Source organism: Mustela erminea, chromosome 5 (assembly GCF_009829155.1).
Source record: "Mustela erminea isolate mMusErm1 chromosome 5, mMusErm1.Pri, whole genome shotgun sequence".
Classification (NCBI taxonomy): domain Eukaryota; kingdom Metazoa; phylum Chordata; class Mammalia; order Carnivora; family Mustelidae; genus Mustela; species Mustela erminea.
Window position 1 is genome coordinate 134,325,276 of NC_045618.1, and position 21,971 is coordinate 134,347,246.

At 52.6% G+C, this 21,971-nt stretch overlaps 2 protein-coding genes across 9 annotated transcripts in view; one reads left to right on the forward strand and one right to left on the reverse strand.

Annotated features, from left to right (window-relative positions):
- Positions 1 to 1,007: 1,007 nt before the first annotated feature.
- Positions 1,008 to 21,971, reverse strand: part of RGS6 (regulator of G protein signaling 6) — a 550,737-nt gene continuing 529,773 nt past the window's right edge. For 3 of the 7 annotated variants that reach the window (XM_032345055.1, XM_032345059.1, XM_032345058.1), the window contains one exon: positions 1,116 to 1,280. In XM_032345055.1, the coding sequence (XP_032200946.1) occupies positions 1,230 to 1,280 (51 nt within the window). In that variant the 3' untranslated portion in view covers positions 1,116 to 1,229. Of the gene's footprint in view, positions 1,281 to 5,182; positions 5,313 to 9,783; positions 9,851 to 21,971 lie in introns of those variants that run through there. The other 4 variants (XM_032345054.1, XM_032345052.1, XM_032345053.1 and 1 more) reach the window with 3 other exon arrangements.
- On the forward strand, positions 17,371 to 21,563 carry LOC116591798. Of its 2 annotated transcripts, none has more exons than XM_032345062.1 (2): positions 17,371 to 17,962; positions 20,316 to 21,563. In XM_032345062.1, exon 2 carries the CDS (start codon positions 20,605 to 20,607, stop codon positions 21,544 to 21,546), a length of 942 nt encoding a protein of 313 aa, XP_032200953.1. In that variant the 5' UTR covers positions 17,371 to 17,962; positions 20,316 to 20,604; the 3' UTR covers positions 21,547 to 21,563. The 2 variants fall into 2 exon arrangements, with proteins under 2 accessions (XP_032200953.1, XP_032200951.1); XM_032345060.1 differs by lacking the exon at positions 17,371 to 17,962 and adding an exon at positions 18,004 to 18,232.

Here is a 21,971-nt window from a genome sequence, read left to right on the forward strand (position 1 = left end):
CAAGCACCTGACTCAGTGCTTTCCATATATTGCCTCCCAGCCCATTGGCAGATAGTCATCTTGACACACACGAAGGGAGTACAAGTGGGTTTTTTGCAGGTTTCTGCAGGTCTGCTTTGTGTCAGCTTTTTCCCTTGAGGACCTACTCTGTTTAGCAGGTGACCCTGCTGGGCTGTCAGAGGAGTGTCTGGCCCTGGCCTAGGCCCTCCGTCACAGGCTCAGCCCCAGCTTCAGCCCCAGCTGAGACCTGGCCCAGCAAGGGCCCAGCCATGCCCATTAGGATGCCACAGTGTCGGGCCTGCCAGCTGTGTGACCCAGCCACCTCCCCCCTTCCCGGGGCCGGGAACACTCCCAGCTTCCACAGGGGCTGCCGGAGGGGAGGATCCCAGTGGCCCCTGAGTTCACGGCCATGTTTATTTTGAGTCGAACAGGAGGGAACAAGCCAAGGAGAAGGGGCAACACCAGAATAAGTTAGGAAATAATAAATGTTTTAAAAGATGGTCAGAACCTCCACAGCTGTCAAACCACGAGCTCTTTTGTGGACACCGGTGCTTCCTCTGGTGAGGGACCCTTGAGGCGTGTGACAGGACCCAAGGGCAGCCCCACGCCCGTGGGGGCCTCTTGCAGAGCGGGCCTGGGGGGGCCGAAAGAACTGGTGGTGGGGCAAGCCGTGAGTTTGCTCACCATTGTAGCCACGGTGGGGACGTGTCGCGCTGGGGAGCCTTACACAGACATGGGGTGAGGCAGGGGGCCATCAGAACACAGTGGCTGTCACTACAGGGGGTGCGGGGCGTAATACTGGATGTGCTCAGGGCCAGCCGGTCCCCCTTGCAGGTGCCGGAAGGCGCGCTCCCCCAGACAGAGGGAAGAGTGATGGTAATAAGATTATAATCTCAAGTGATATGTCATGGCAGGAGCCCCACGAGGTGACGCGCCCCGAACGAGTTAGGGCCCGGGACCTCCTCGAGAACGGGGCGTCGGCGCACAACTGTACAAGGAAGAGAGGGTTGTAAACGGGGGTCTCTGCAGGGCCGAGCCCAGGCTCTGTGGACTCGTTCTCTACGGTGTCCCCAGTCACCCACCGAGTCTCCCCTCTGCTGCCCGTCCTCGCCCTCACTCCTTCTCTTTCACAGTGACCAGGTCCCCTCGGAGGGAGACTCTGTCCGCGGAGGTGGAGCGCCGCCGCCTGCCCGCGGGGTCGTCGGGCCCGGGCCCCGCGGTGGGCACCGTCAGGAGGACTGCATCAGGCCGGTGAGCCGCTTGCCCGCCAGCGACTTTCCCTGCAGAGACAGGCGACAGAGTTGGCACGCACAGGCGCGCAGGTGCACACACACACACACACAGACGGGGACAGAGACAGAGAGCCAGACAGGTGAATTAATTGCTGCAAGAGCCACAGAGGCCAAAGGACTTCGCTACCTGACCCTGTTGATCTCTGGGTTCGGGAGCCCTGACTGCAGACAGCCCGAACCACAGGCCTCTGGGAGGCAGGTAATGCGTGAAGGTGTGTTGCTGGTACTCTTTTTGGGGTGTGGGAATTTTACGTACCCCAAGAGAAGGCATTTTCACTCATAAGTAGAGTGTCTCCTACTGCTTGTGGGCTGACCTTGCACTTAATTTGATTCAAGGGAGGAAGGAGCGTGGACTGGGCAGTGAGCTCGGGGAGGGTGGGTTGACCCACACAGGGGATGGTTGGGTTTGGGTGACTAGAAGCTATGAGAGACCCAGTCTTAAGGATGCAGCAGATGTGTGAATGCAGAAGAATACAGACAGCCTGGGACCCTGTCTGAAAGGCAGGATGGAGACCTTTTTGGGAGAGACACACAGGCTTGCCCCCTCTTAACGACCGGTTCTGGGACTGAGGAAATACAGGGGCCTGTGCCAAGGCTGGGAGTCGGGGCTGGGGATCGGGGGTTCCCACAGGCCCCAGGGCAACACACTCCTGCTGTGGCCTGTGTTCCTGGCTCCCTGTGCGGGGAAGGAGTTTGATGACTTCCCACAGGGACCTCTACCAGCCCTTCACTTGCCACCCGCACAGAAGGTCTTGAAAAGGAAAAAAACTAAATGGGACCATATCCTGGCGCCTGAGGCGCTGAGATCCTGGCAGGGGCCAGTGACTTGTGTGCCTGGGAGAAAGTGGCCGAGGAGCCTCTGAGGTGGGATTGGGCACCACAAGGATGGATGAGGAGGATGACTGAGTCTCCATCGTTCTGCTTGTTCCCTTTGACGCAGCCTGTGCCTGTTCCCTGCTCACCCTCTAAAGGAAGCCAGAACATCGGACAGGGGTCTAGAGGAGAGCCTGGCTGGATCCGAGCAGACTGATCACTGTGTCTGAGAAAATACTCAAAACCCATGCTGTTACTGACAGCCGGCCGGTGACACTGTCGCCATCTGTGAAGGGGAGCACGTGTCCTCATCGGCATGGGCTGCGGTGTTTGGTACTGAGAGGCCGCAAGGGCCAGCGGTCCCTCGTGTTCATTTCCAAGTGGGGTGTGAGGGCTCATCTTGTTTACTGGGCTTGGCTGCGTGCAAGCTGGATGTAATTAAAAGAAATTGATCAGGTTTGTGAAGCCTGGTAGAGTACTCAATAAACTGGCTGATTGATGAATTGATGGATAATGGGTAGATCTAGTAAATGAACAAGGGTTGTGAGTTTGCTGGATGCAAGACAACGTGTCATCTGGCTTAGCTCTCCACAGAGGGACACGCCAGCTTGACTTTGAGAATTCCAGTGGCATGCACGGGAGCTTGTCCAGAAATGGAACTGCCCCCGGGAGCTGTTGGAAGGTCTGTGTCGACGTCTCCTTGCTCTATTTCCCCTAGTATTTCACTCCTCATTTTCACAAATAAGACCTAACTTCCTTTTTTCTCCCCTATTTTAAACACACACACACACACACACATCTCCCCAATAGCAACCTTATCTGCATCTTCAAATATACTAAACTTAGCCAGCAGCAGGGTACATGTATATCAGGCTAAGGATTTTTTAATCAGATTCTTTTAATCCTAGAGGGTTACAGTGCCAGTCTTTGCAAGTCACTAAAAGCTAGGTGGCTCTTCCTCTGTGGAGAGTGGGTTAGATAGGACAAGAGCTTGCAGCTGGCGGAGGCTGACCTTCAAGGACTTTGTCCAGCCCTGGATTCTAAGGCACAGACATGGCTGCTGCCCTCCTCGACCGCCCTTTCTTAGATGGAGCTCGAGGCGTTTGTCATCCTGTTGGTTCACCTGCCTCCTTGGTGCAGCCCCGAAGGCAGGAAGCGCCGGGATGTGTGCGTGAGGTCCTCTCGGGGGAAATGTGGAGCTGATGAGTCTAGGGGCCTCCTGGTCCAAGAGTTCTAACAAGCCTCCCCGGCCCCCTTCACCCATGTCCATCCCTGCTCATGTGAAAGGCACTGCGGGATTCCGCTCGCCTCTCGGTGCCCCTTATTTCTGCAGTTACCGCGCACCAAATCCTGGCTCCTCCCCTTCTCCTTCTGTCTGTTTTCCATCAGGGCAACAAATGACATCTTGTGTCACTAAATGTATATCTTTTGGCTTGACCACCCATGGTATTCGGGTCTGACTGAGCTGGCGGATGTGGGAAAAAAAAAAAATCACTCCAGCCCCCAGATAGCAGTCTATTGTGAGTGTGTATGTGAAGAGCCCAGAAACAAAGCAGGTGACGTTTACCAGGCATCCAAACCCTCATTACGGCTTCTTCCTCATTAGTGAGATCATTTTGGCTGGAGAGGGGGCTGTAGGGTAAGCAAGGCTGAAGTTTCTATATCTGGATTATTATGGGACTGCCTGTCTGTTTTAGTGCCTTTGGTCCTGAGGTGCCCCACCTTCCACCCCTCCCTGTTCTGTAGAAGGGGCTGTGTTGGGCTTGGGGGCGCTAATTAATGTCCTCCCGCTTGAGTCCTGGAGCTCAGCCTCCCAGCTCTGCGGCCGCTGTCAATGCCTTCCCCTCCCCTCCCCCCTAGCTGCTTCCATCTCTCAGGACTTCAGAGGCCAGCCTAGATCACTTGCCCTGAGATTGTTCCCAGCCTCTCAGCAATCCAGGTGGTGTTCCTTGGCATTTCTGTCTCCCTCCCCCCACCCCTGCACACACACATTTTTCAAATGCCAGTTCTGCTGCTAAAGGAGGTCGTGAGGTTTCAGGTCCGCTCAGGGGGCAGCTCAGTCCAACTGCAATCTGTCTGCTACTCAGTGACCTCCCGCGTGGGGCTGGAAGGTGGTTATTCATGCAGGACGCAGGCATGGCTAGATGCCTGGCCTCGGGCTTTGGGGAAGAAATCCTGCAATCACACTGGCTCAGCAGCTGCCTCTCTTCTGAAGAGCTGAGGCTCCTGGAATTTTCAGGGATCAAAGAAAAATCTGACAGCAGAGGCTACCTGTGTTCGGAGATGAGCTACCCCAGGGTCTGTGCTGCTAGGTCTTGCTGGGAGCCCCTGAGCTCCCTGCTCTGTCCAGAGAGGAGAGCTCCTGCCCTGCACCCTCTTGGGCTCTTTCCTCCCTCTCCTTAACCCCCTCCCCTGCCTCATTGGATGATCCTGTAGGAAACAGGAAGGGCAGGGGAAATTCTACTTCCACCCGGCATCTTGCACAGTTACAGGGGAAGCCATTGTCTCAGGGTCTGAATGTGTGATGTTCCCCAGTGCCAGTCAGCTGGGAACGGATCATGGTACCAGGGAGCTGCAGCCAGCTCCGCCTGAGGCCTTGGCGTAGCTAAGTGAGGCGGCGGAAGGTGGCTGAAAATGCTATTAGCAGGCAGCTTTTGTCCCAGTGAAAAAATACACAGTGATTAAGAACTGAACTGCAGAAGGTACATTCCAGAGACACCAAAGCTTTGCATACAGACAAAGTGCTTTTCACCTTTGAGACGTTTGGGAAAGTTAATCCAAGAGAATCAGGATCCTTCAATTTCATGGCCTGGGTTCACACACACCCACCCTCCACCCTGACTAATCACTTCAGCTCTGTGGCCATCTTGATGGCTAGAAGCCTGGAAAGAAGGTGGTCATGGAATCCTTTGTTTCTAAAAGGAAATGCACAAAAGGAATGGTTCCCTTTTGTGCAGTGCTTTAAGAGAAATCGACATGCTGCTTGACATGCTGTGGCTCTGTGCGTCGCACTTCCAGATATTAATCAACAAAGCATGCACGACCCGGGGTACCAAGAGTTTTCGCCACTTACTTACCTGGGTCACTGATGCTACACTCTTTGGCTGGGAGGAGGGCTGTGGCTCAGAGAGTAACCTTGGGGGTTAGGTGGCATTTTGGGGGCAGCAGAGCCAAGCGCTAGGGACTCAGGCAGGACTCTTTCCAATTCTAAGGGAGTAAAGATATCTGAGCTGCTGATGGGACTCTCAGGCTGATTTGCCCAGGTGATCTAAGACCAAAGGGACAGATCTCAGGTCCACCCAGTCTAAGTCCAAGTTACTATGGGGATAGAGATCAACTGTGGTTGCCTCTGGAGGAGAAGGAGGGAACTGATCGGAAAGCGGCATGAGGTTACTTTCCAGAGTCATTGGGGATTAGGTGACACTGGTGCATAGATTTGTTAAATTCACTGAACCACACACTTCAGATCTGTTCCTTCTGCTATCTGGAATTACCATCAAAAGAAAAAGAAAAGATTAGGGGAAAAAAAATCCATCATATCTCTCCTTTGAAGTTTCCCACTCCTTACTCTCTGTCAGTGGCTGGTCCCATGAATTTGCCTTTTGGCACAATCCGATGCTTCCTCCTCCAGCGTAGGGGAAACCCGACTCCTCTGCGAGAGGAACTGGAACTTGCAATAGGACCAGTTTGGAACCCTGTGCCTAGTGTGTTGATCCAAATGGATCACCTTGTCGTGATACGGGCATTTTTCATCCTTATTAATGAAAATCGGGTTTTGCTGAATGGGGCTCGCCAAATGACCTCAGTGGGCAAGAAGTGGAGGCTCCAGAGATGAGCCGTCCTCTCAAGGAGACTGAAGGACACCCATGAGGAGATGATGCTCGGGTTCATAAATGATGGGTGAGCTTGTGATCACAAGCCCGGGTGACCTTGCTGAGGAGAGCAGCCAGGAGCCTAAGAGCCAGGGGGGAAGGTAAGGGTCCTGGCTTGGGAGAAGTCAAGAACCTGAGTTCATCGGGGGACTTCTCTGGAGGTTGTTGACCCCTGGCGCCCCTTCTCCACAGAGCAAAACAAAAGGAATGATTTCAAAAGGGCCTATAAGGAATTCTGTGACATCCTCTTTCTCAATGGTGTTTTAAGCTGGGGAGAGAGTGCCTACTTGCTTGGGGTGTAGAGCTTTTCAAAGTTGGCAGAGGATTGGCAGGAAAATCCATCCTGAATACAGAAGAGTTTCAAAAATCTTCTCAACTCTCCGTCTCTCATCCACTCGCCCTCTGCTGAGCTTCATGCAAGGTGGGGCCGATGAAAAGGGGAAAACCTGGTCTTGGGACTAGCCAAAGCTCACACACTGCTAATCCACAGCAGAGCTAGGCCAGAGCTGCACAGGGAGGAGGGGAGGGTGCTTCTGGCTTCCTCACTCCTCAGTAGTGGGGGGGCTGGAGCCGGTGGCAAAATCCATTCCTGGGGTCTGTATGACTCCTGGGTCCTTGCAAAGCTTTCTGATCTCTCTCAGGAGCTGAAGGGCATTTTATCTGGCTTTAAAATATTCTATTGGACTTTCAAAAATAAGATGCCACAAACATAAAACAAACACTCAAATAAAAAACGTCAAGGAACAGGTGAAAATTGAATAATAAAAAAAAATCCACTGGCTGAAGAATTAATATTCATCCCTGCACATGTAAACCTGTTAAAAAATAATGAATATCATCATAATAAAAATAACGGATTCTTTTCACACAGGTCGCTACCTTAGGTCCAGTGGTATAAACCACTGAATTTTGCCAAGGAAACGGAGGGCCTATGGAATCTACCAGTAGTCGTATCTTCTGAAAACAATTCCCATAAACGGTCACTGGGACTGTTAGCAGAAAACTTACTCTAGCCTATATTGGCAGCTACCAGTGATTTTAATTTTTCCTTAAAAAATGTTTATTTTAAAATTTAGAAATGTGAGTTTCCAGCACTCCTAACTATACTAAATGTGAAAGGACCAACCTATCCTATATCTATCTCCTAGGGACCTTCTCTGTGAATTTCTTATCCCTGCTTGGTGGGCTGGCGTTAGGATCCCAGGTGCACTCCTTTCTCTTCAATTAGCGCAGACCTTGATGGTGACAGGGCAGGGATAGGCCCACTATCAGGGGTGCAGGTTAGCTACTGAGGACTGTTACTAACAGCCACCTGTTGACTGAACACTGAACAACTATTGGATCAAACACACTAGGCATTGCCTAGACACATGTGTTAATGTCCCCACTCTTCTTGCCAATCTAAAGTCTTGAGACACCTTAGGTTAAAGTCTTAGGATATATTACGTCAGGACAGATGAAGAAACAGGCTCAAACAGAGTTTGAGTCCCTTGCCTGAGAGCATACAGCTAGCCAGTGGCAGAGCGTAGTGGGTCGGCCTTCACGAGCCACACACTTTCTACTTTGTATGCGGCCCTCACTCTCAAGGAAGGAGGCACGTGGAAACGCTCAGAGACTAGCGACTCCTCCATGCCCATCTCCACTAGGCAATCTCTTTGGGCAGCCCAGGGAGATTTTCTCAACCTCACTGAGAAAGAAGCTTCCACCCCAGGGCATGCCTGAGACCATCTCAAGCATTTCTGCTCTGCCTGACGTTCTTCCCTTGCTCACATTTGGGACTCCTGAGAGAGAAGGCGCCACCTTCTGGCCGGCAAGCCTGGCAAAGCGAGCCTGGCTGCTGCACCGAGCTGGGGCACCCATCACCACTGCCTGGGGCACGTGGCTTTAAGGTGCACCTGCTGGACAGGCCAAGTGATGCTACCACTTCTCTTTGTGTTCTCATGTTATTGGTGCTGCTGCCTCTAGGGTCTCCATAGCAACTGTCCCACGGAGGAGAGAAGCAGGTGTAATGTTTACCTTTCTAAGGAGGGGCAGCCAGAGCCGCCTTTCTCCATTTAGAACCAATTCCACTTAGAACCAAGTGCCTAAATCAGGGGGCTGGAGAAGTCCTCTGTGGGTGGTGTTCCTAGCCCTCTGACTCCTGCCCTCCATCCGGCTCATCACTTCTGGGGCTCTTTGCAATGGCCAACCTCTCCCTGTTAGTTTTGGTGGGTGGTGGGACAGCTTCCTCCACGTCCCCCAGCTATGCAGGGACAAATCTAGAACCAGGCAGGCATGCCAGAAATGACAAGGGAAGAGCAGCTGTGCCCTATGCTGGTGGCCCACTGCCCAGGCAATGATCCCCAGCTTCCTTCCCAAGCCGTGCATTTCCACCTTGCCTGTGTTCTTCCTGTGCTGGGGAAATGCCTCCCACTTTTCACATCAGACCTCCATCCGTACTTCCTCTGGTTCTGACTGAAAACCACGGTGCTCTCTGTATACTCAGCCTGCAGGGAAGCTTTTTGGGGGTTCAGGAGTGGAGTGGAGGTGGGCATTTCACTTGCGAGATCCCTCAGCAATATGTCTCCCTTTAGCCCATGCAATGCCTTCCTCTTCCCTGTTCCTCCATCTCCTCCCGGATGCACTTTAGGATCTTAGTTCTGGTTCACTCCAAATTAGGCAATGGTCAAAAGACTGGAGGAAACAGGGACATGGCTGTGTTGCTACTAGCAACGACATGATGCTTTTTTCCAAGTAGGACATTCAAGTGACCCTTGGCCATGGCTCCAGGGCAGAGTGCCACTGAAGTTTAGTGGAAGAGACAGCAGGAAGAATCATTTGCTTGGCAGCATGTGACTCTCCTGCAGAACCATGGGACTCTAACTCCGCCTCCCAAGGGCACCTCTTCTCTCCTACACACACGGTTACCCAAAACTCATCCATAGGTTGGGGTCCATGGTTAAGCCAGCTGCCAAAGCAGAGCCTAGAAGGCACAGGCAGTCACCTTGATGACCGCCTCCCTCCACCCCAAAGCATAATCTTTCCATGAATGTCCATGTCCATTTGGACACAAAGGCAGGGGAGAACTACTTAGTTCTTTTTCTTCCCTACCACCAGGAACACGCCACAACAGGCATTTATCACACATGTATTTCTGACCTGAAAAAGTGCATCAGGGGATTGGTAAAGCAGCATTTTCAGAGATCTCTTGATAGAAACTTGGATCAATGGATGGGAACCTTCTTCCCTAAGGACCCTTTTTATCTGTTGTTGTAAAACTTTTTGCACCCGTGGAACAGAGGATAGGTGCTCGCCCAGCTTCCTTCTCCCCTGATGGTCTAGTCTGTAGAAATGTGAGATTTGCAAGTTTCCTGCAGGACTTGGCCCTGGGACCACAGAGGAAGGGTTATGGGAACCGTAAGCCTAAGGATGCTGCTATTGGATTTAAAAGCATCGTGGAAGGTAGTGAGCATTTCTCTCCCGTTTTGCTAGGGGCCCAGGAGAAGTGATCAGTACCTAAAGACATTATTTGCACATTGCCTCTGGGACAAGGGACTTAACATCTTAGCATCATTTTGGAACCCCTGGCTCCTTGCCTCTTATGAAGAAAAAACTATGGATGCAAAAAAAAAAAAAAAAGGCAGAAAATATGGGGACACCAAAAACTAGGTGCTGCTGACTGTTCGTGGAACGAGGCTGTGGGAACGGGAGTGATGGGCAGAGACAAGGCCACGGACAAACAGATCATCTCTTCCGGATTTTGGAGCACCTTCTGTGCAGAAGGATCCCAAAAAAGGTTAGAGAGTGCGGACGCCGGGATCACTCACCCACTGCTGGAAGGAAGCCACCTCGGGGGTGAAATGCAGCGGCCATTCTGACTCTGCGCCAGCAGCACTAGGCAATTGTGTTTTTAGGAAGGGAAGTGAAGAATAACTTATCCAGCTGAAACCATGAATACCTGTGGCTTTCGGGGTGGCCCCTGCCCAGACATGCGCACGGCTGCAGCGGGCATGCAACGCATGCGCAGAGGCACATGCAAGGCGGCAGCGTATGTTACTCACGTCCCATACACTGAATGCAGAGGCCCGGGCCAGGCAGGCCGCGCAGGCACCTGTGCGGACAGCGGGGGGCAGGCTCGTGTGCGTGTTTGCTGCACAGGCGCTCACAGAAGCATCTCGTGCAAGCTGCATAAGCAACCATGTGATTGGCTGCAGAGCTTTCTATCAGGCTCCTAAAATGCCAATCTTTGACAAACACTGCAAACTTCGAGCAGTTACTTAAAGATACATATGTAAAACCCGGATTCTCCCCCGAAAGAAGCCATTCGTGTCCGTGGAAATGGCCTCGCTTCGGTGTCTGTCGATACTACAAGCAGGAGAAGCATGTACCCCGGGGATCTGGTTTAGGAGGGATTTCAAAGCATCCCCTGCCACTTGCTTCTGACTCCTCCGACAACCCCACTTTGTAGTGTGTGGCTGAAAAAAATCCAAGCCTTTGTTTATCTGGCAGACGGTGCGGCCAGACTCGGTGAGGTTGGGCCGCTCAGGGCGGCTGCAGACGGGCAGACAGCGGAGAGGTGAGGGTTTCTGGGAACGAGGCTTCTGTTGAGTGGAATGCTACATCTGGAGGGCTGCATTTCACGCTCTTATGGGAAGAACCACTCCTGATCCGTGTCTGGAAGCAGGAGGTGTCTCAGGGGTTGTACGCTTCGGTGGGGGTGGGAGGGGGGTGGTAAATGCCAGGTCCTGACAATGGATACAACAATTTCTAGGTGGCTCTCCCCACTCCCCGTACCACACAGCTCCCATGGCCTCCTGGGAAGTGCTGAGGGGGCCCCCAAGAAACTGACTACAGGGCAGAAGCTGGTTTGCCAGTCACCTCGGTCCCTCTGTTCTCAGGAGGGAAACTGGCTCTGGACTTTAAAAACAAGCCAATAATAAGAGCTACCAAATATCAAGTCATTCTATGAGCTGGTCACTGTGGCAACTGGATGCATCTAGCATACACTGTCATATATGAGATACACACATAGCCGCCCTTGACTGTAAAAGAAATAGAACGATACCTACTCAGAGAATACTCTGGGAAATTAAGTAAAGTAGTAGGAGCTAAGCAGGGGGTGGGGGTGGTGGGGACAAACAAAAATGTAACAATGAAAATAGTAATGGGAAGAGCTCCACTTGAGCACATATGCTGCCAACACTCTGCTAAGCACCCAGTGTATTTTTCCCCCACTTAATTATTTACTCTTATCTCCCCTCTACAGATGAGGAAACCGAGCCTTAGAGAAGCTGCCAAGCAGTAGAGCTGACATAGAACCAAAGTCCTTGCTGGCCAAGCTCAGCATGGTGCAGATACCCACAGTAGAGCCCTGTGAGCCCCCGAGAAATGGCAGGGACTACTCTTACGTCCTCATTCAGTGCCAGCATCCACTGTGTGCAGTAGGCTGGGGCTGTGTTACACCCGCCGGCCAAGTGAGCGGCTTCCCTGGGGTCTTACGCCAATCTCAGGCGGACAGACAGGAGTCAGCCGGGACTGTCCATCTCTAACCCAGCCTGCCTTTCTGCATTCCGAGCGGCACCGAAGGGACATTGTTCTCGGGGCAAGGTGAACAGGTGGTCGCAGTTGGAAATGTTGCTGCCAAGTTTTAACAGCATTTGGCTCTGGATGGCTGGCACTGCTCAGGCACAGCCCAGATGTGACTATCTGCTACAGCCGGGGTCAGGAGTGGTCTGGACAGCTCTGGGCAGTAGCCATGAGGAGCCTCTCAGAGCAGGCAGGGACAAGGGACACCTTGCTGTGCCTCCTCATACGGTCCTGGGGAAGGTGGAGAGGAAGAGGACCCTGACACGAAGCCTGAGCAAAGCTGCCGAAGGGCAGGCTGGGAGTTCCAGTGGCCACCAGCCCACCTGCACTTCTTCCTGGTGATCCTTCCCATAACGTCCTACAAATCTAGAAACAATTTGGGAAAAGCTACCTTTGAGAGCTACCAAACGACGGGCTCTGGAGCTGTGTCATTATCAAGGAAACCACCATCAAGTATAGGATCCCTGCATGGCTATCACTCACAAATGCCAATGGTTGGCTCCTCTACATATTTAGAAAAATGGATGCCCCAGAACCTTCCAGTATCATCCAGGAGAGAAAACCCATCAGGACTTCCTCTCTACTTTTGCTGCAGATGACAAGTTTGGGTTGGGTTTTGTACTGATTGCTCTAGCTCTATGTTCCAACTTAATCTGTTATGATCTAAAGGCCAGGCCTTCTACCCTTGTTTGACGGTCCCATTGGGCATGAGGGTTCAGATGCATCCTGCTCTTGGTGCAAATGAGAAAGGCCAGGGGCGTGGCATGGAATGTTCTCCAACCCCATGAAAAAGCATGGGTACCTTCCGGAGCCCCCTACCTTTCCCTCTCCACCTCTTCTATTTGGGTCCCAATGGTGTCTGACAGAGTTTTAAAGGACTGTCTGAGGGAACATAGTACCAATCAACCATAAGTGGGTTTTCTTTAGCTTTAAAAGATGTCTTATTAAAACTTTGCTGACTTTACGGGGATCGCCATGTTTAATGAGAGACCTCAAAGAATCTGAAAGCGAGAGATGAGGAGAGGAAAAAAGCCATAAGCTGTAATCACCATAATTATACAATCCCATGATGAGTTGAAAGCAGCCCCGATAAAGCCTGGGAGAAGAGGGAGTGTCATCTGCAATCGTGCTGGTCTTTAGGACAGCTGGAAAGAATGTGACATGAGAGCCCTTCCTTCCCCGGAGTTGGGCTGAAGAGAAGTCCTCCAGGCAGAGCCCAGGAGAAGGGGCCCCAGAAGGGGAGTTTCTCCCTGGTCTGAGGCCTTGGGGAGCGCGTTCTGCTCACGGCCACGTGGAGAGGGGGCTGGAACCAGCTCGCCCACCTGAAATCTACTATTAGCATTGGGTGAAAGGCACCTGGCTTTCTCATCTTTGCTGTTTTCAGAAAAGCACCCTTTCTGGGTGGGAAGGAGGACAGGCCAAGCTCTCTCCAGCTCAGAGCCAGGGTCCCTCATGCGCAAGGCCACCCCGGCTGTGCTCGGCCTGACTGTACCATTGTCGCTCAGCTGCCCTGGGCCAGCAGGTGCCTGTGTCCTCTGCTCGCTGACCTCCTTTTAGGCATTTAGGGAGAGAGCCCTCTTGCCAGAGCTCAGCTGCAGCAGCCTTGATTGACTTAAAAAAACAAAACAAAACAAAAAAAACCACCCAACAAAACAAAAGGCAAGGATGACATGTGAAAGGCAGTAATTCCACTCCTTGACAGTTTCCCTTGCTTGGCCTGGGCCATCATCTGGCTTTATCTCCCTCAAGGCCTCCAGAGGCGAATTTGACTCTTGGATCCTTCTCCTCCAATCTCAGCAAACTCCCTCCATATGATCCACTTTCCTTTTCTAAGGCTTATTTAGAAACTATAGAATAATAGTAGTAGGATCCTTTTAACAAATACTCAAGGCACCAGAGAATTCCAGCTAAAATAGAGGCTCAAGGGGCACCTGGGTGGCTCGGTCAGCTGAGAAGCCGACTCTTGATTTCTGCTTAGGTCTTGATCTCGGGGTTGTGAGCTCTAGCCCAGCACCGGGCTTTGACACTCTGGGCATGGAGGCTGCATAAGATTCTCTCCTTCCAGGCACCTGGGTGGCTCAGTGGGTTAAGCCGCTGCCTTCGGCTCAGGTCATGATCTTGGGGTCCCAGGATCGAGTCCTGCATCGGGCTCTCTGCTCGGCAGGGAGCCTGCTTCCTCCTCTCTCTCTCTCTGCCTGCCTCTCTGCCTACTTGTGATTTCTCTCTGTCAAATAAATAAATAAAATCTTTAAAAAAAAAAAAACAAACAAAAACCTCACAACCCTCTTCATAGGGAGCTAGCTCACTACTTTAAAAAAAAAATAAAAAAAGATTCTCTCCTTCCCTCTCCTTCTGCTCCTCCCCCACATTTCTTGAAGAAGCCCGCTTTACGATATCTTTGGCTTCTCCATTTTTCCAGGGAGCTTGGTGATCCTCCTGGTGACATACCCCTCTGCTGGGAAGTTGCTACTCTTCTTCTCCAGCAGGGTGGCCCGCCCTGTATCTTCTACTCATTTCTCCTAGCTTTGCCTGAAACTGCCCAGAAAGGCCCACTTACCGTGGAAGACAGACACAAATAGATCTCCTGTTGAGCAGCTAGTCTCCTGAGGGGCTAGGCATCTCTATCCCACCTGACATGGCTTCCCCAGCTACTCTCTTCCCAATTTTCCCTGGATTGTCCAAGTTCCTTGGGGAAGGGGAGCTTAGAACCAAGATTCAACACAGTCCAGAACAACACAAAAGCAGTGCGACACTTTTCTCTTTTGGTCATGCCACTTTGGTTATTATAGCTTAAAGCAGCAGCAGCTGCTTCTTCTTCTTCTTTTAAGGAAATTGCATCTTGCTTTTGCTTCTATGAAACTCGTAGGCAACTATAACCCCAGAATTTCTTTTACTTGAATTACAGCAAAGGCTATGAATGCCATACTATAGTTATGAGGCTGACTTTTTTTAAACATAAAGTTTATCTTATGAAATTTTATGTGGTTGTTTTGGACCCACCATCCCACCTGAAGGAGATACTCTTCCAATAGAATTCCACTGTCTACCGAATGAACAACACCTTGCAGGTGCAGATCTGTGAACAGGACCGATATGTTTTCTCTTCATCTGAGTCCTCCAAAGTGATGTTGATAGGGTAGGGCTACGTGACCTACCACCAGAAACTGCCTTTCTGGTTGACACAGATCTATGAATTCACCCTCTTACTTGCTTTACTCAATTCTGGGCAAACACAGAGAGTGGAGGTGGGGGCGGCGAGGGACAGGAATGACTATTGGTTTCAACCTTAGGGCAGATCCCGAATAAATATTCTCGACAGCAGGGGGCTGTGGTGATGACTACCATCCTTTCACCATCCTCCACGCTGGCAAGGGGGTTGTGGAAAGTTCCTGCCAAATAGAATCCCAATAAGAACCCTTCCTGTTGGGACTGAGGTGCTCAGGTGGAAAGGATTCAGCGGTGATAAGGGAGAGTGGAAAGATCACTCATTTCAGGGCCCTGCCACTGCTGGGGAGAGTCTCGGCTCCCAGCCCTGCCTCACCTTCCTATCTGCTGGGGAGCCACCGAAGGGTCCTTCTCTCATGGGCCTTCAGGTAACATCAAACTGACAACCCCCTCCTTTCAGGGGTTGAGCCTTTCTCAACCCCCTGCCCCGCAGCAGTGTCCAGTGAGAATTTGGCTACATGGCCACATTTCACAGATTGTTCCTATGGAAGATTTTATATCCTGCTCTCCTTCCAGAATGCTGAGATTCCCAAACTGGACTCGAACCGAAGACATTCACTTGCTGCTGTACAAAAGGGGAGACCCCTGAGTCATTTTTCACTGGGAGCTCATTTGGGGGGAACTCCAAGGTGGTTTTACTTCTTAGCCTTTAAGGTCCTTAGACCTTGAACTCTCTGACTTTTAACTTTCCTGTCTGGACACAGGCAGACTTGGGTCTCTTCTCCTTGACCCTGCCATTGGCAGCTTTGTCCCCTTCCTAGGTTCCTGCTATTCCAAATCCTGACTAACTCCTGGGGGTTTCTCGGCGCAGGATAGAACTGGATTCCCTCCTTTGCAGAAGTGGGTATCCTGCCCTACTGAGCCATCTGTATTTCCCACTCTGCCTCCCACTGAGGGCCCCGCGGTCACCTTCACCCTCTACCTTCTCACTGGACAGATGGGAGCCCGCGGCTGTTCCGATGTGGCTGCCTGGGGACAGGTGCCAAGCGTCTGACTATGTAAGTGACAAGGAACAGGATGAAATCCCACAACCCCACCAGCCGCTATTAAAGTGAGAGCTCCTTCTAGAAGGACGTCTTTTCTGAGTTGGGGGGTGAGGAAGGCTCTGATGTGGCAAAGGGCTGCAGGTCACTTCCCAAAATAGACTCCCGCCTGGCACATACAGACACAGTTTGCCCCCAGCCTGCCTTGCGGGAGACTGGCAGGGTCTGCGATTTGGATCTGAATCAGTGGCTGTAAACACACAGCTGTGCCTTTCTGCCTCAGAGGAGTTCCATTTGCACTTGACTGCTCCTCACACTGGGGTCTAGGGAAGGCGAAAGAGGGCCTGGGTGGTGGGGAGGGAGGGCTGGCGAGAGGAAGCGGGGGCGGCTTTGCAGAGCCTGGCTCCGTGTGCCCCACATGCCCCCTGTGTGGGGACACCGAGTCACCGCTGGGTTTTCTCTCCGGTGGGTGGGGGGGCACTCCGTGCGGGAGAGGGGGTTTGGCTGCTTTGGGTTGACAGGTTGAATCATCAGCTGCAACAGCTGGGGGTTCCTCCTTCTGAAAGGAGCAGCAGGACGTAGAGCTGAGCTTCTCCAAACTGACAACATCTGACCTTTTGTGATACACAAAAATCACACTCTTGCCCAAAGTTTCGGAAGACTCATGCCCGTCCCCTGCCATCAGGAATCCCTGGACCACGTTTCCTTTTCTGCCTCCCAGCAGCCACGCTGATTTGGTTGTCCGACACGATACAGCATGTGCATAAAAAATAGACTTTTACATTTGCCTTTTCCAGCTAAAACCCTCTACTATTAAGTAAGCTTTGGGGAGCTTTACTTGGAGCCAAGATGGAGACAGACGGACAGAGGAGGCTTCGCTGACCACCAGCTATGACCAGGATAGCACACACTTGGGTAACCTCCTTTTGCCCATCTCTGAGAGAGGACAGTGGCCAGCTGGCCCAGAGTTCTCCAGGGACCCAGAAAGTGTGGGAGCAGGTGAGCCACAGAGTGATGCTGAGGTCCCCAGATGCTCACCTTGTGTTCCTTCCCAAGCCCTACAAGGCACGGGGTGGGTGGGGTGCCGCGGCACCCACTCTGGAGCCTGCCCTTCTGCCCAGTGGACCTCACCCCTTACCTCCCCCTACACACCCAGCTGGGCGTCCCTCTGGAAGGGCGGGGACTGCAGAACTGGCAGGCATGTTGCTGACCGCGTTTCTGGGGACCCCTCCTCCCTGCCCTTCAAGGGTCACAGGGTGTGTGAGCCTGGGGATCTGAGCAGGCCTATGGCTTAGGGAGCCCATGGCCCTCTTAGTTCTGCTGCTGCTTTATCCTTACAGCCTTGCCCAGGGCTTTTAAATACAGATCCAACTCAGTGCTATCCATGGTTTCAGTCCTGTCTCCAAGGCTGGCAGCTGCCTTCCCATCAGGAAGGCAGCTACCTCTTTGTTCATTCTGAGAGATGATTCACACAATTCAGGAATCTTAGCCTAGAAAGAAGCCCAGACCTATGGGTACTCCCAGCTGGAAAAGTCTGTAGAGATTATTTAGCCCAAGCCATTGTATTTAGGAAGAAACCAGGGCTCAGAGAGGGCTAGCGGTTTGCCTGAGGTTGCCCAGCTAGCAAGCTGCGGCTAGAAGCAGGAGCCATTCTGCGTGGTCCCAGAAGTCCTCACTGCTTGAGAGAGGCAGGAGTCTACGCTTCCCCTCCCGGATACTACCACAGAAGTCCTCCCCCATCCCTAGGCCACCACGGTTTCACTACTGCTGGGCCTCCGGGCTCTGACGCTCTGACGTGGGACAGCCTAGAATGACAGTCCGACCCAGTGGCTCCAGAGGGGACCAAAAATTGTCTGCAATCAAGACCAACCCTATATAAAGATTTTTAGCCAAGAGTTCTTTGCTGGAGGCCCAAAAGGATTTTTTTTTTTTTTTTTTTGGGGGGCTGAGGTCAAAGCCCTTTGGGGGCTCTGCTGAGTCTAGGTATTCGAGAACTCATTCCATCCGAGTGGGTGGCTGTCTGCCAGGATGCTGCGGGGGAGGGGAAACAGCCTCCTGGGAGAAGGAGCTGTTACTGCTGGGCTGGTGGGCCGCCCTGCCTGCCTGCCCGCTGCCCCCCGCCTGCCTGCAGCCTCAGACTTCTTCTTCCTGTTCAGCGTCTGGGCCTGGAGCTGGGGTTTCTTCCTGCAGAGCTGCCTGGAAAGGAGGGGAGGTGAGCTGCTGACTTTTCCTCTCTCATTAGCTTTCCTTTTGGCCGGGGAGGGAGGAGGGTAGAGGGAGGAGTGAGGGCGGGCGGGTGACAGCTGGCTCCCAGAGCTTCCTGGTCTCTGCCTGGCTTTCCCTCCGCATTCCTTGGCTGGCAGGATGGAAACGCCTGTGGTGGAGAAGCTCCTGGGAACAGGCCAGGCCCCCGCAGCTTCCGGGCCTGTGGTTTCAGTTCCAAGGAGCACCTGGACGAAGCTCCATTGCCGAGTTCTCTCAGGTGGGTGAACCTGGTCCTCAACTCAGCTCCCCTCTGGGGGCCTCTCGTGCTTGCTCAGGCACCTCAGTCCCATTTCCCATCTTTGGAGCCTGAGGCTCTGGCTGATGAAGCTCTCAAGGGGGCAGCTGGGGCTCTAGCCAAACCCCTAGGCCCAGGTGTCAAGGGAGGCTGCTGCCCGCCGCCACCCGCCTCGAGAGCATCACCCCCGAGGCCGCTTCCACAGAACTGTTCGCAAGGAGAAGAGGACGTTCCCTGCTTCTCCTCCCCAGGGAGCTTCAGCCACTGCTCGGAAAGGGACAGCCAAATGGCCGCTGCTGAGCCTTGGCAGCAGGAGCTTTGCTTCCTGTCCCCTCCTCCTATGCCTCCTGGGTCCTCTGTGTCAGAGTCAGCCCATGGCGAGTGGGTGGTGGCTCGCAGGAGACCCTGAGGGAAGGAGCATGCATAAGAGAAGGCAAGGTGGCCACAAGCCTTTCTGCTCTGGCCACCCTCACACCTGCCTCGTCGCCAGGAGGGTGGCAGAGAACGAACAGCAGACTGCTGGGCGCTGATGGGCAGGGAGCAGTCCGGAGTTTGAGAAGTCCCCTGCTCCACCAGGTGGTCACAACAGGACCCCCACCAAGCAGTCGGAGGAGGGGGACAGGGAGGCAAAGATGAGCCACAGTGGTGGCCCTCACACTCCCCGCGGTGGCTCTCCCGTTTCACAGGCATGGTGGGAGGAAGCCTCCCAGTGCACAGGACTCAGGGGGGATAGGCTGGGTTCATATAATCCGAAACCACGTGGGGGTCCATCCTCCCCCTTGTGAGGCTGCTGTAGGTTAGAGTTCTTGGACTGGGCCTCCCTGGAGCAGACCCCCACCATGTGCAGTGGTGTGGGTCATTCACTGCCCAAGGGCAGCTGAAGGTCAAGTAGGGGCTGAAATCCAGCCTGCACCATGCTTGGTCAACTGGCCCTCTCTGGGGCTGGGGCCCATCGGGGGTGCCTGTCTCCTGTTCTGAATGAAGGTTGCACCTTCATTCAAGGTGCATGGTTGAACCATGCCATAGACTTTCAGTTATCTTTGGTCTTAGACATGAGCCTTCCTACCAAATCAGCAGGGCTTTGTGCATCTCCTGGGGCTTGAGCGCCCCGCAACTGCAGATGTTTGGCATAGCATATCCCCCTAAAAAATGCATTGTATACTCAGGTTCTGGGTGACTCAGAATGAAGTTTCCACTGGAAGGAGAAGCTCACAGAGCTGCCTCTACTGGGCATTGCAAGGCTTGTTCTGCACCCAAACTACCATGGCCCCAGTAGCTTCCATGAAGCACATGGAATGACTCCTTAGCATCTCCTAGGAAAGAGGCCATCGCTGGTCTTTAACAGATAAGCCCTCCATGTCATAAGACCTCTTAAGACTTGGAAACAACAATTTGCTACCTCCAAAGTTTTCTCTTTTACCAAGAAAAGAAAGGACACTGGCATAGGAGGACAGCTGAGGGAGCTCTCCGAGCACCTGGAGCCAGGCCTCTTGCCATCATTTAGTCCTAGCTGGCAGCTGGCCACATCCTCGGTGCACAAACTTTGTAGCTTCACTCCTTCGTTTTTTCATTGTTAGTCCATGACATGGGTGGTCTTCGTATCCACCTTTCCCAGTGACATGGGAATGCTATTCAACTAGTCTCCATTGAGTTTTATAGTTTGCAGGAGAGAGCAGATGACTTAGTCATACAGATCTCCCTTTAGAGAGATCTAGCACGTTATGGACAGTATATCCGGAAAATGGCTACCAGATTGCAAAGCATATTGGTTGGTGGGTTAATTCCATTTGGTTAGAACACTGGGATGTTTTAGACCAAGTTCTGGGGTTCCAGCCTCAAATCCTCTGAGAGTTGCCACTGTCCTACAGTCACAGACCATTTCCTCAGACACAGCCACATCTTGTGGGGATGTGGTGTTGCCCCCAGGGCACAGGAAGTGTGGCAGCATCAATGCAAATCTATTTCCACCACTGGAACTGTAAACTTGGGATGCACCGCCCATCAGGGTCATCACAAAAAGAACAGCAGGGAATTTATAACCTTTTTTTTTTTTTTTTTTTTGCAGTTTGGACCTTTTATCATATAGATGCCAAAATTCTCAGAAGCTTGGAAGATTTTTCTCCTCCAGCTAGCCCTGAAAACATCTCTGTAATTTGTCCCACATGCACACTTGAGACGCCTGGAAGGTGTCTGGTATTTTCTCGTTCCAAATGCTTTGTTAACAGACTTCACAAAACCACTGACCCAACACTACTTCTGGGAGGAAGGGACATGATTAAAAGCTCTTCACAGAGCTTCACCGAGATCCTTCTTGCCTTTCCTGATACCCACTTCTTGTGAAAAGCAGCCTGGAGATGTTTGAACCTCTTGTCTGGGGACCAGCCTTTCTCTCTCACACCCTCAGCCCACATGGTCAAGCTGAAGGGTTTCCACGGGGCTCTGGGAGCTCTCCTCTCCTGAAGTTTGCACCCAGTGGTCCAGCTGGCCTCACAGCACACTCTAGGTTTGTCAACAGAATCCTTAAACTTCCTCTACACACAGCGTGCACCTCAAAAGCAAGAGGGAAGCCTGGGTTCCCACCACTCTGCATAGGGCCGCAGGGGTGGGGAAACTCCATAGGCCTTGCCTCTGACAGCCTCTGGCAGCTTCTATGTGTGGGAAGCAACACAGCCATGGCAAACCAGCCACAAAGACACACCAGGGACCGCAGGCCTTCTATTCGGCAAATTCTGATTTCTCATGAGGAAAGGCCACAGAGAGAGAGAGAGGACCAAAGAAGCAAAGGGGTAAACACTCATATCTTAAATTGTCTCCTACCACAGCTATTGTGTATTTACATCTATAACAAATTCAAAATCATGTTTAAATTCCATAAAAATGCATCTAGCTATGTTAAAAAGATGAACGAGATATACGGATCACACAAGGGTCAGGTTTATAAGGACTCTCCCCTTCAACAGAGGGGGAAGAAAAGGGCAAGTCAGCCTCAGTGGGTTGCTGTCTTTTGGGAAGGGAAATGGGACATGGGCGTCCCATTCTCTGGCTGCCATTTGCTTCCCCCTAGTCTGACATTAACAGTGCTGGTTGGGCTCCATGGACTCAGCAGCTTGTTTTTGATGAGTGAGGGGCTCGGTGAGCCCAAATCCTTCCTGAACACTGAGGCCTATGCTCGAATCTTGGAGAGAATGTCACAAAGAGGAGAGATGGGTCTGTGGTGTTCTACAGGCCCCAGGACAGAAGAACCTGCACTGTGCGCCATGGGGAAGGTCCACGAATTCAGAGGTCTCGCCTCTTAACCATGGGGTCTCCTATCTGCCACCGTGTTGCCCTCCAGCCCCCTCGAAGCTGGATGTGCATGAGAAACAGGCCACTTCCCTACAAGAAGAGTCAACCCGGAGCCCACCTTGACTCCCTTGGTCACAGTCAAGGCCCCAGGGAACTTGATCAGGTCTTGACCCTGGGAGCACAGGGGAGAGCACAGGGACTTCCTCCGCTTCATGCCTGCTGCCCCTCCTCTCCCTGTCCCGCTATGTGGATGAGGCTGACAGGGACCGTAAGGGACGTCGGAACTCATGCAGAGGCCACTAACACACACGGCAGCTAGACGGCATCGCCAGGACCCATGCAGCACGGCACCTTCTGCCCCCGCAAAAGCCGCTACGTGGCAGCATCAGCTCGCGACCTGCACCTGTGTGATGGCTAGAGCTCACGGATGGAAATT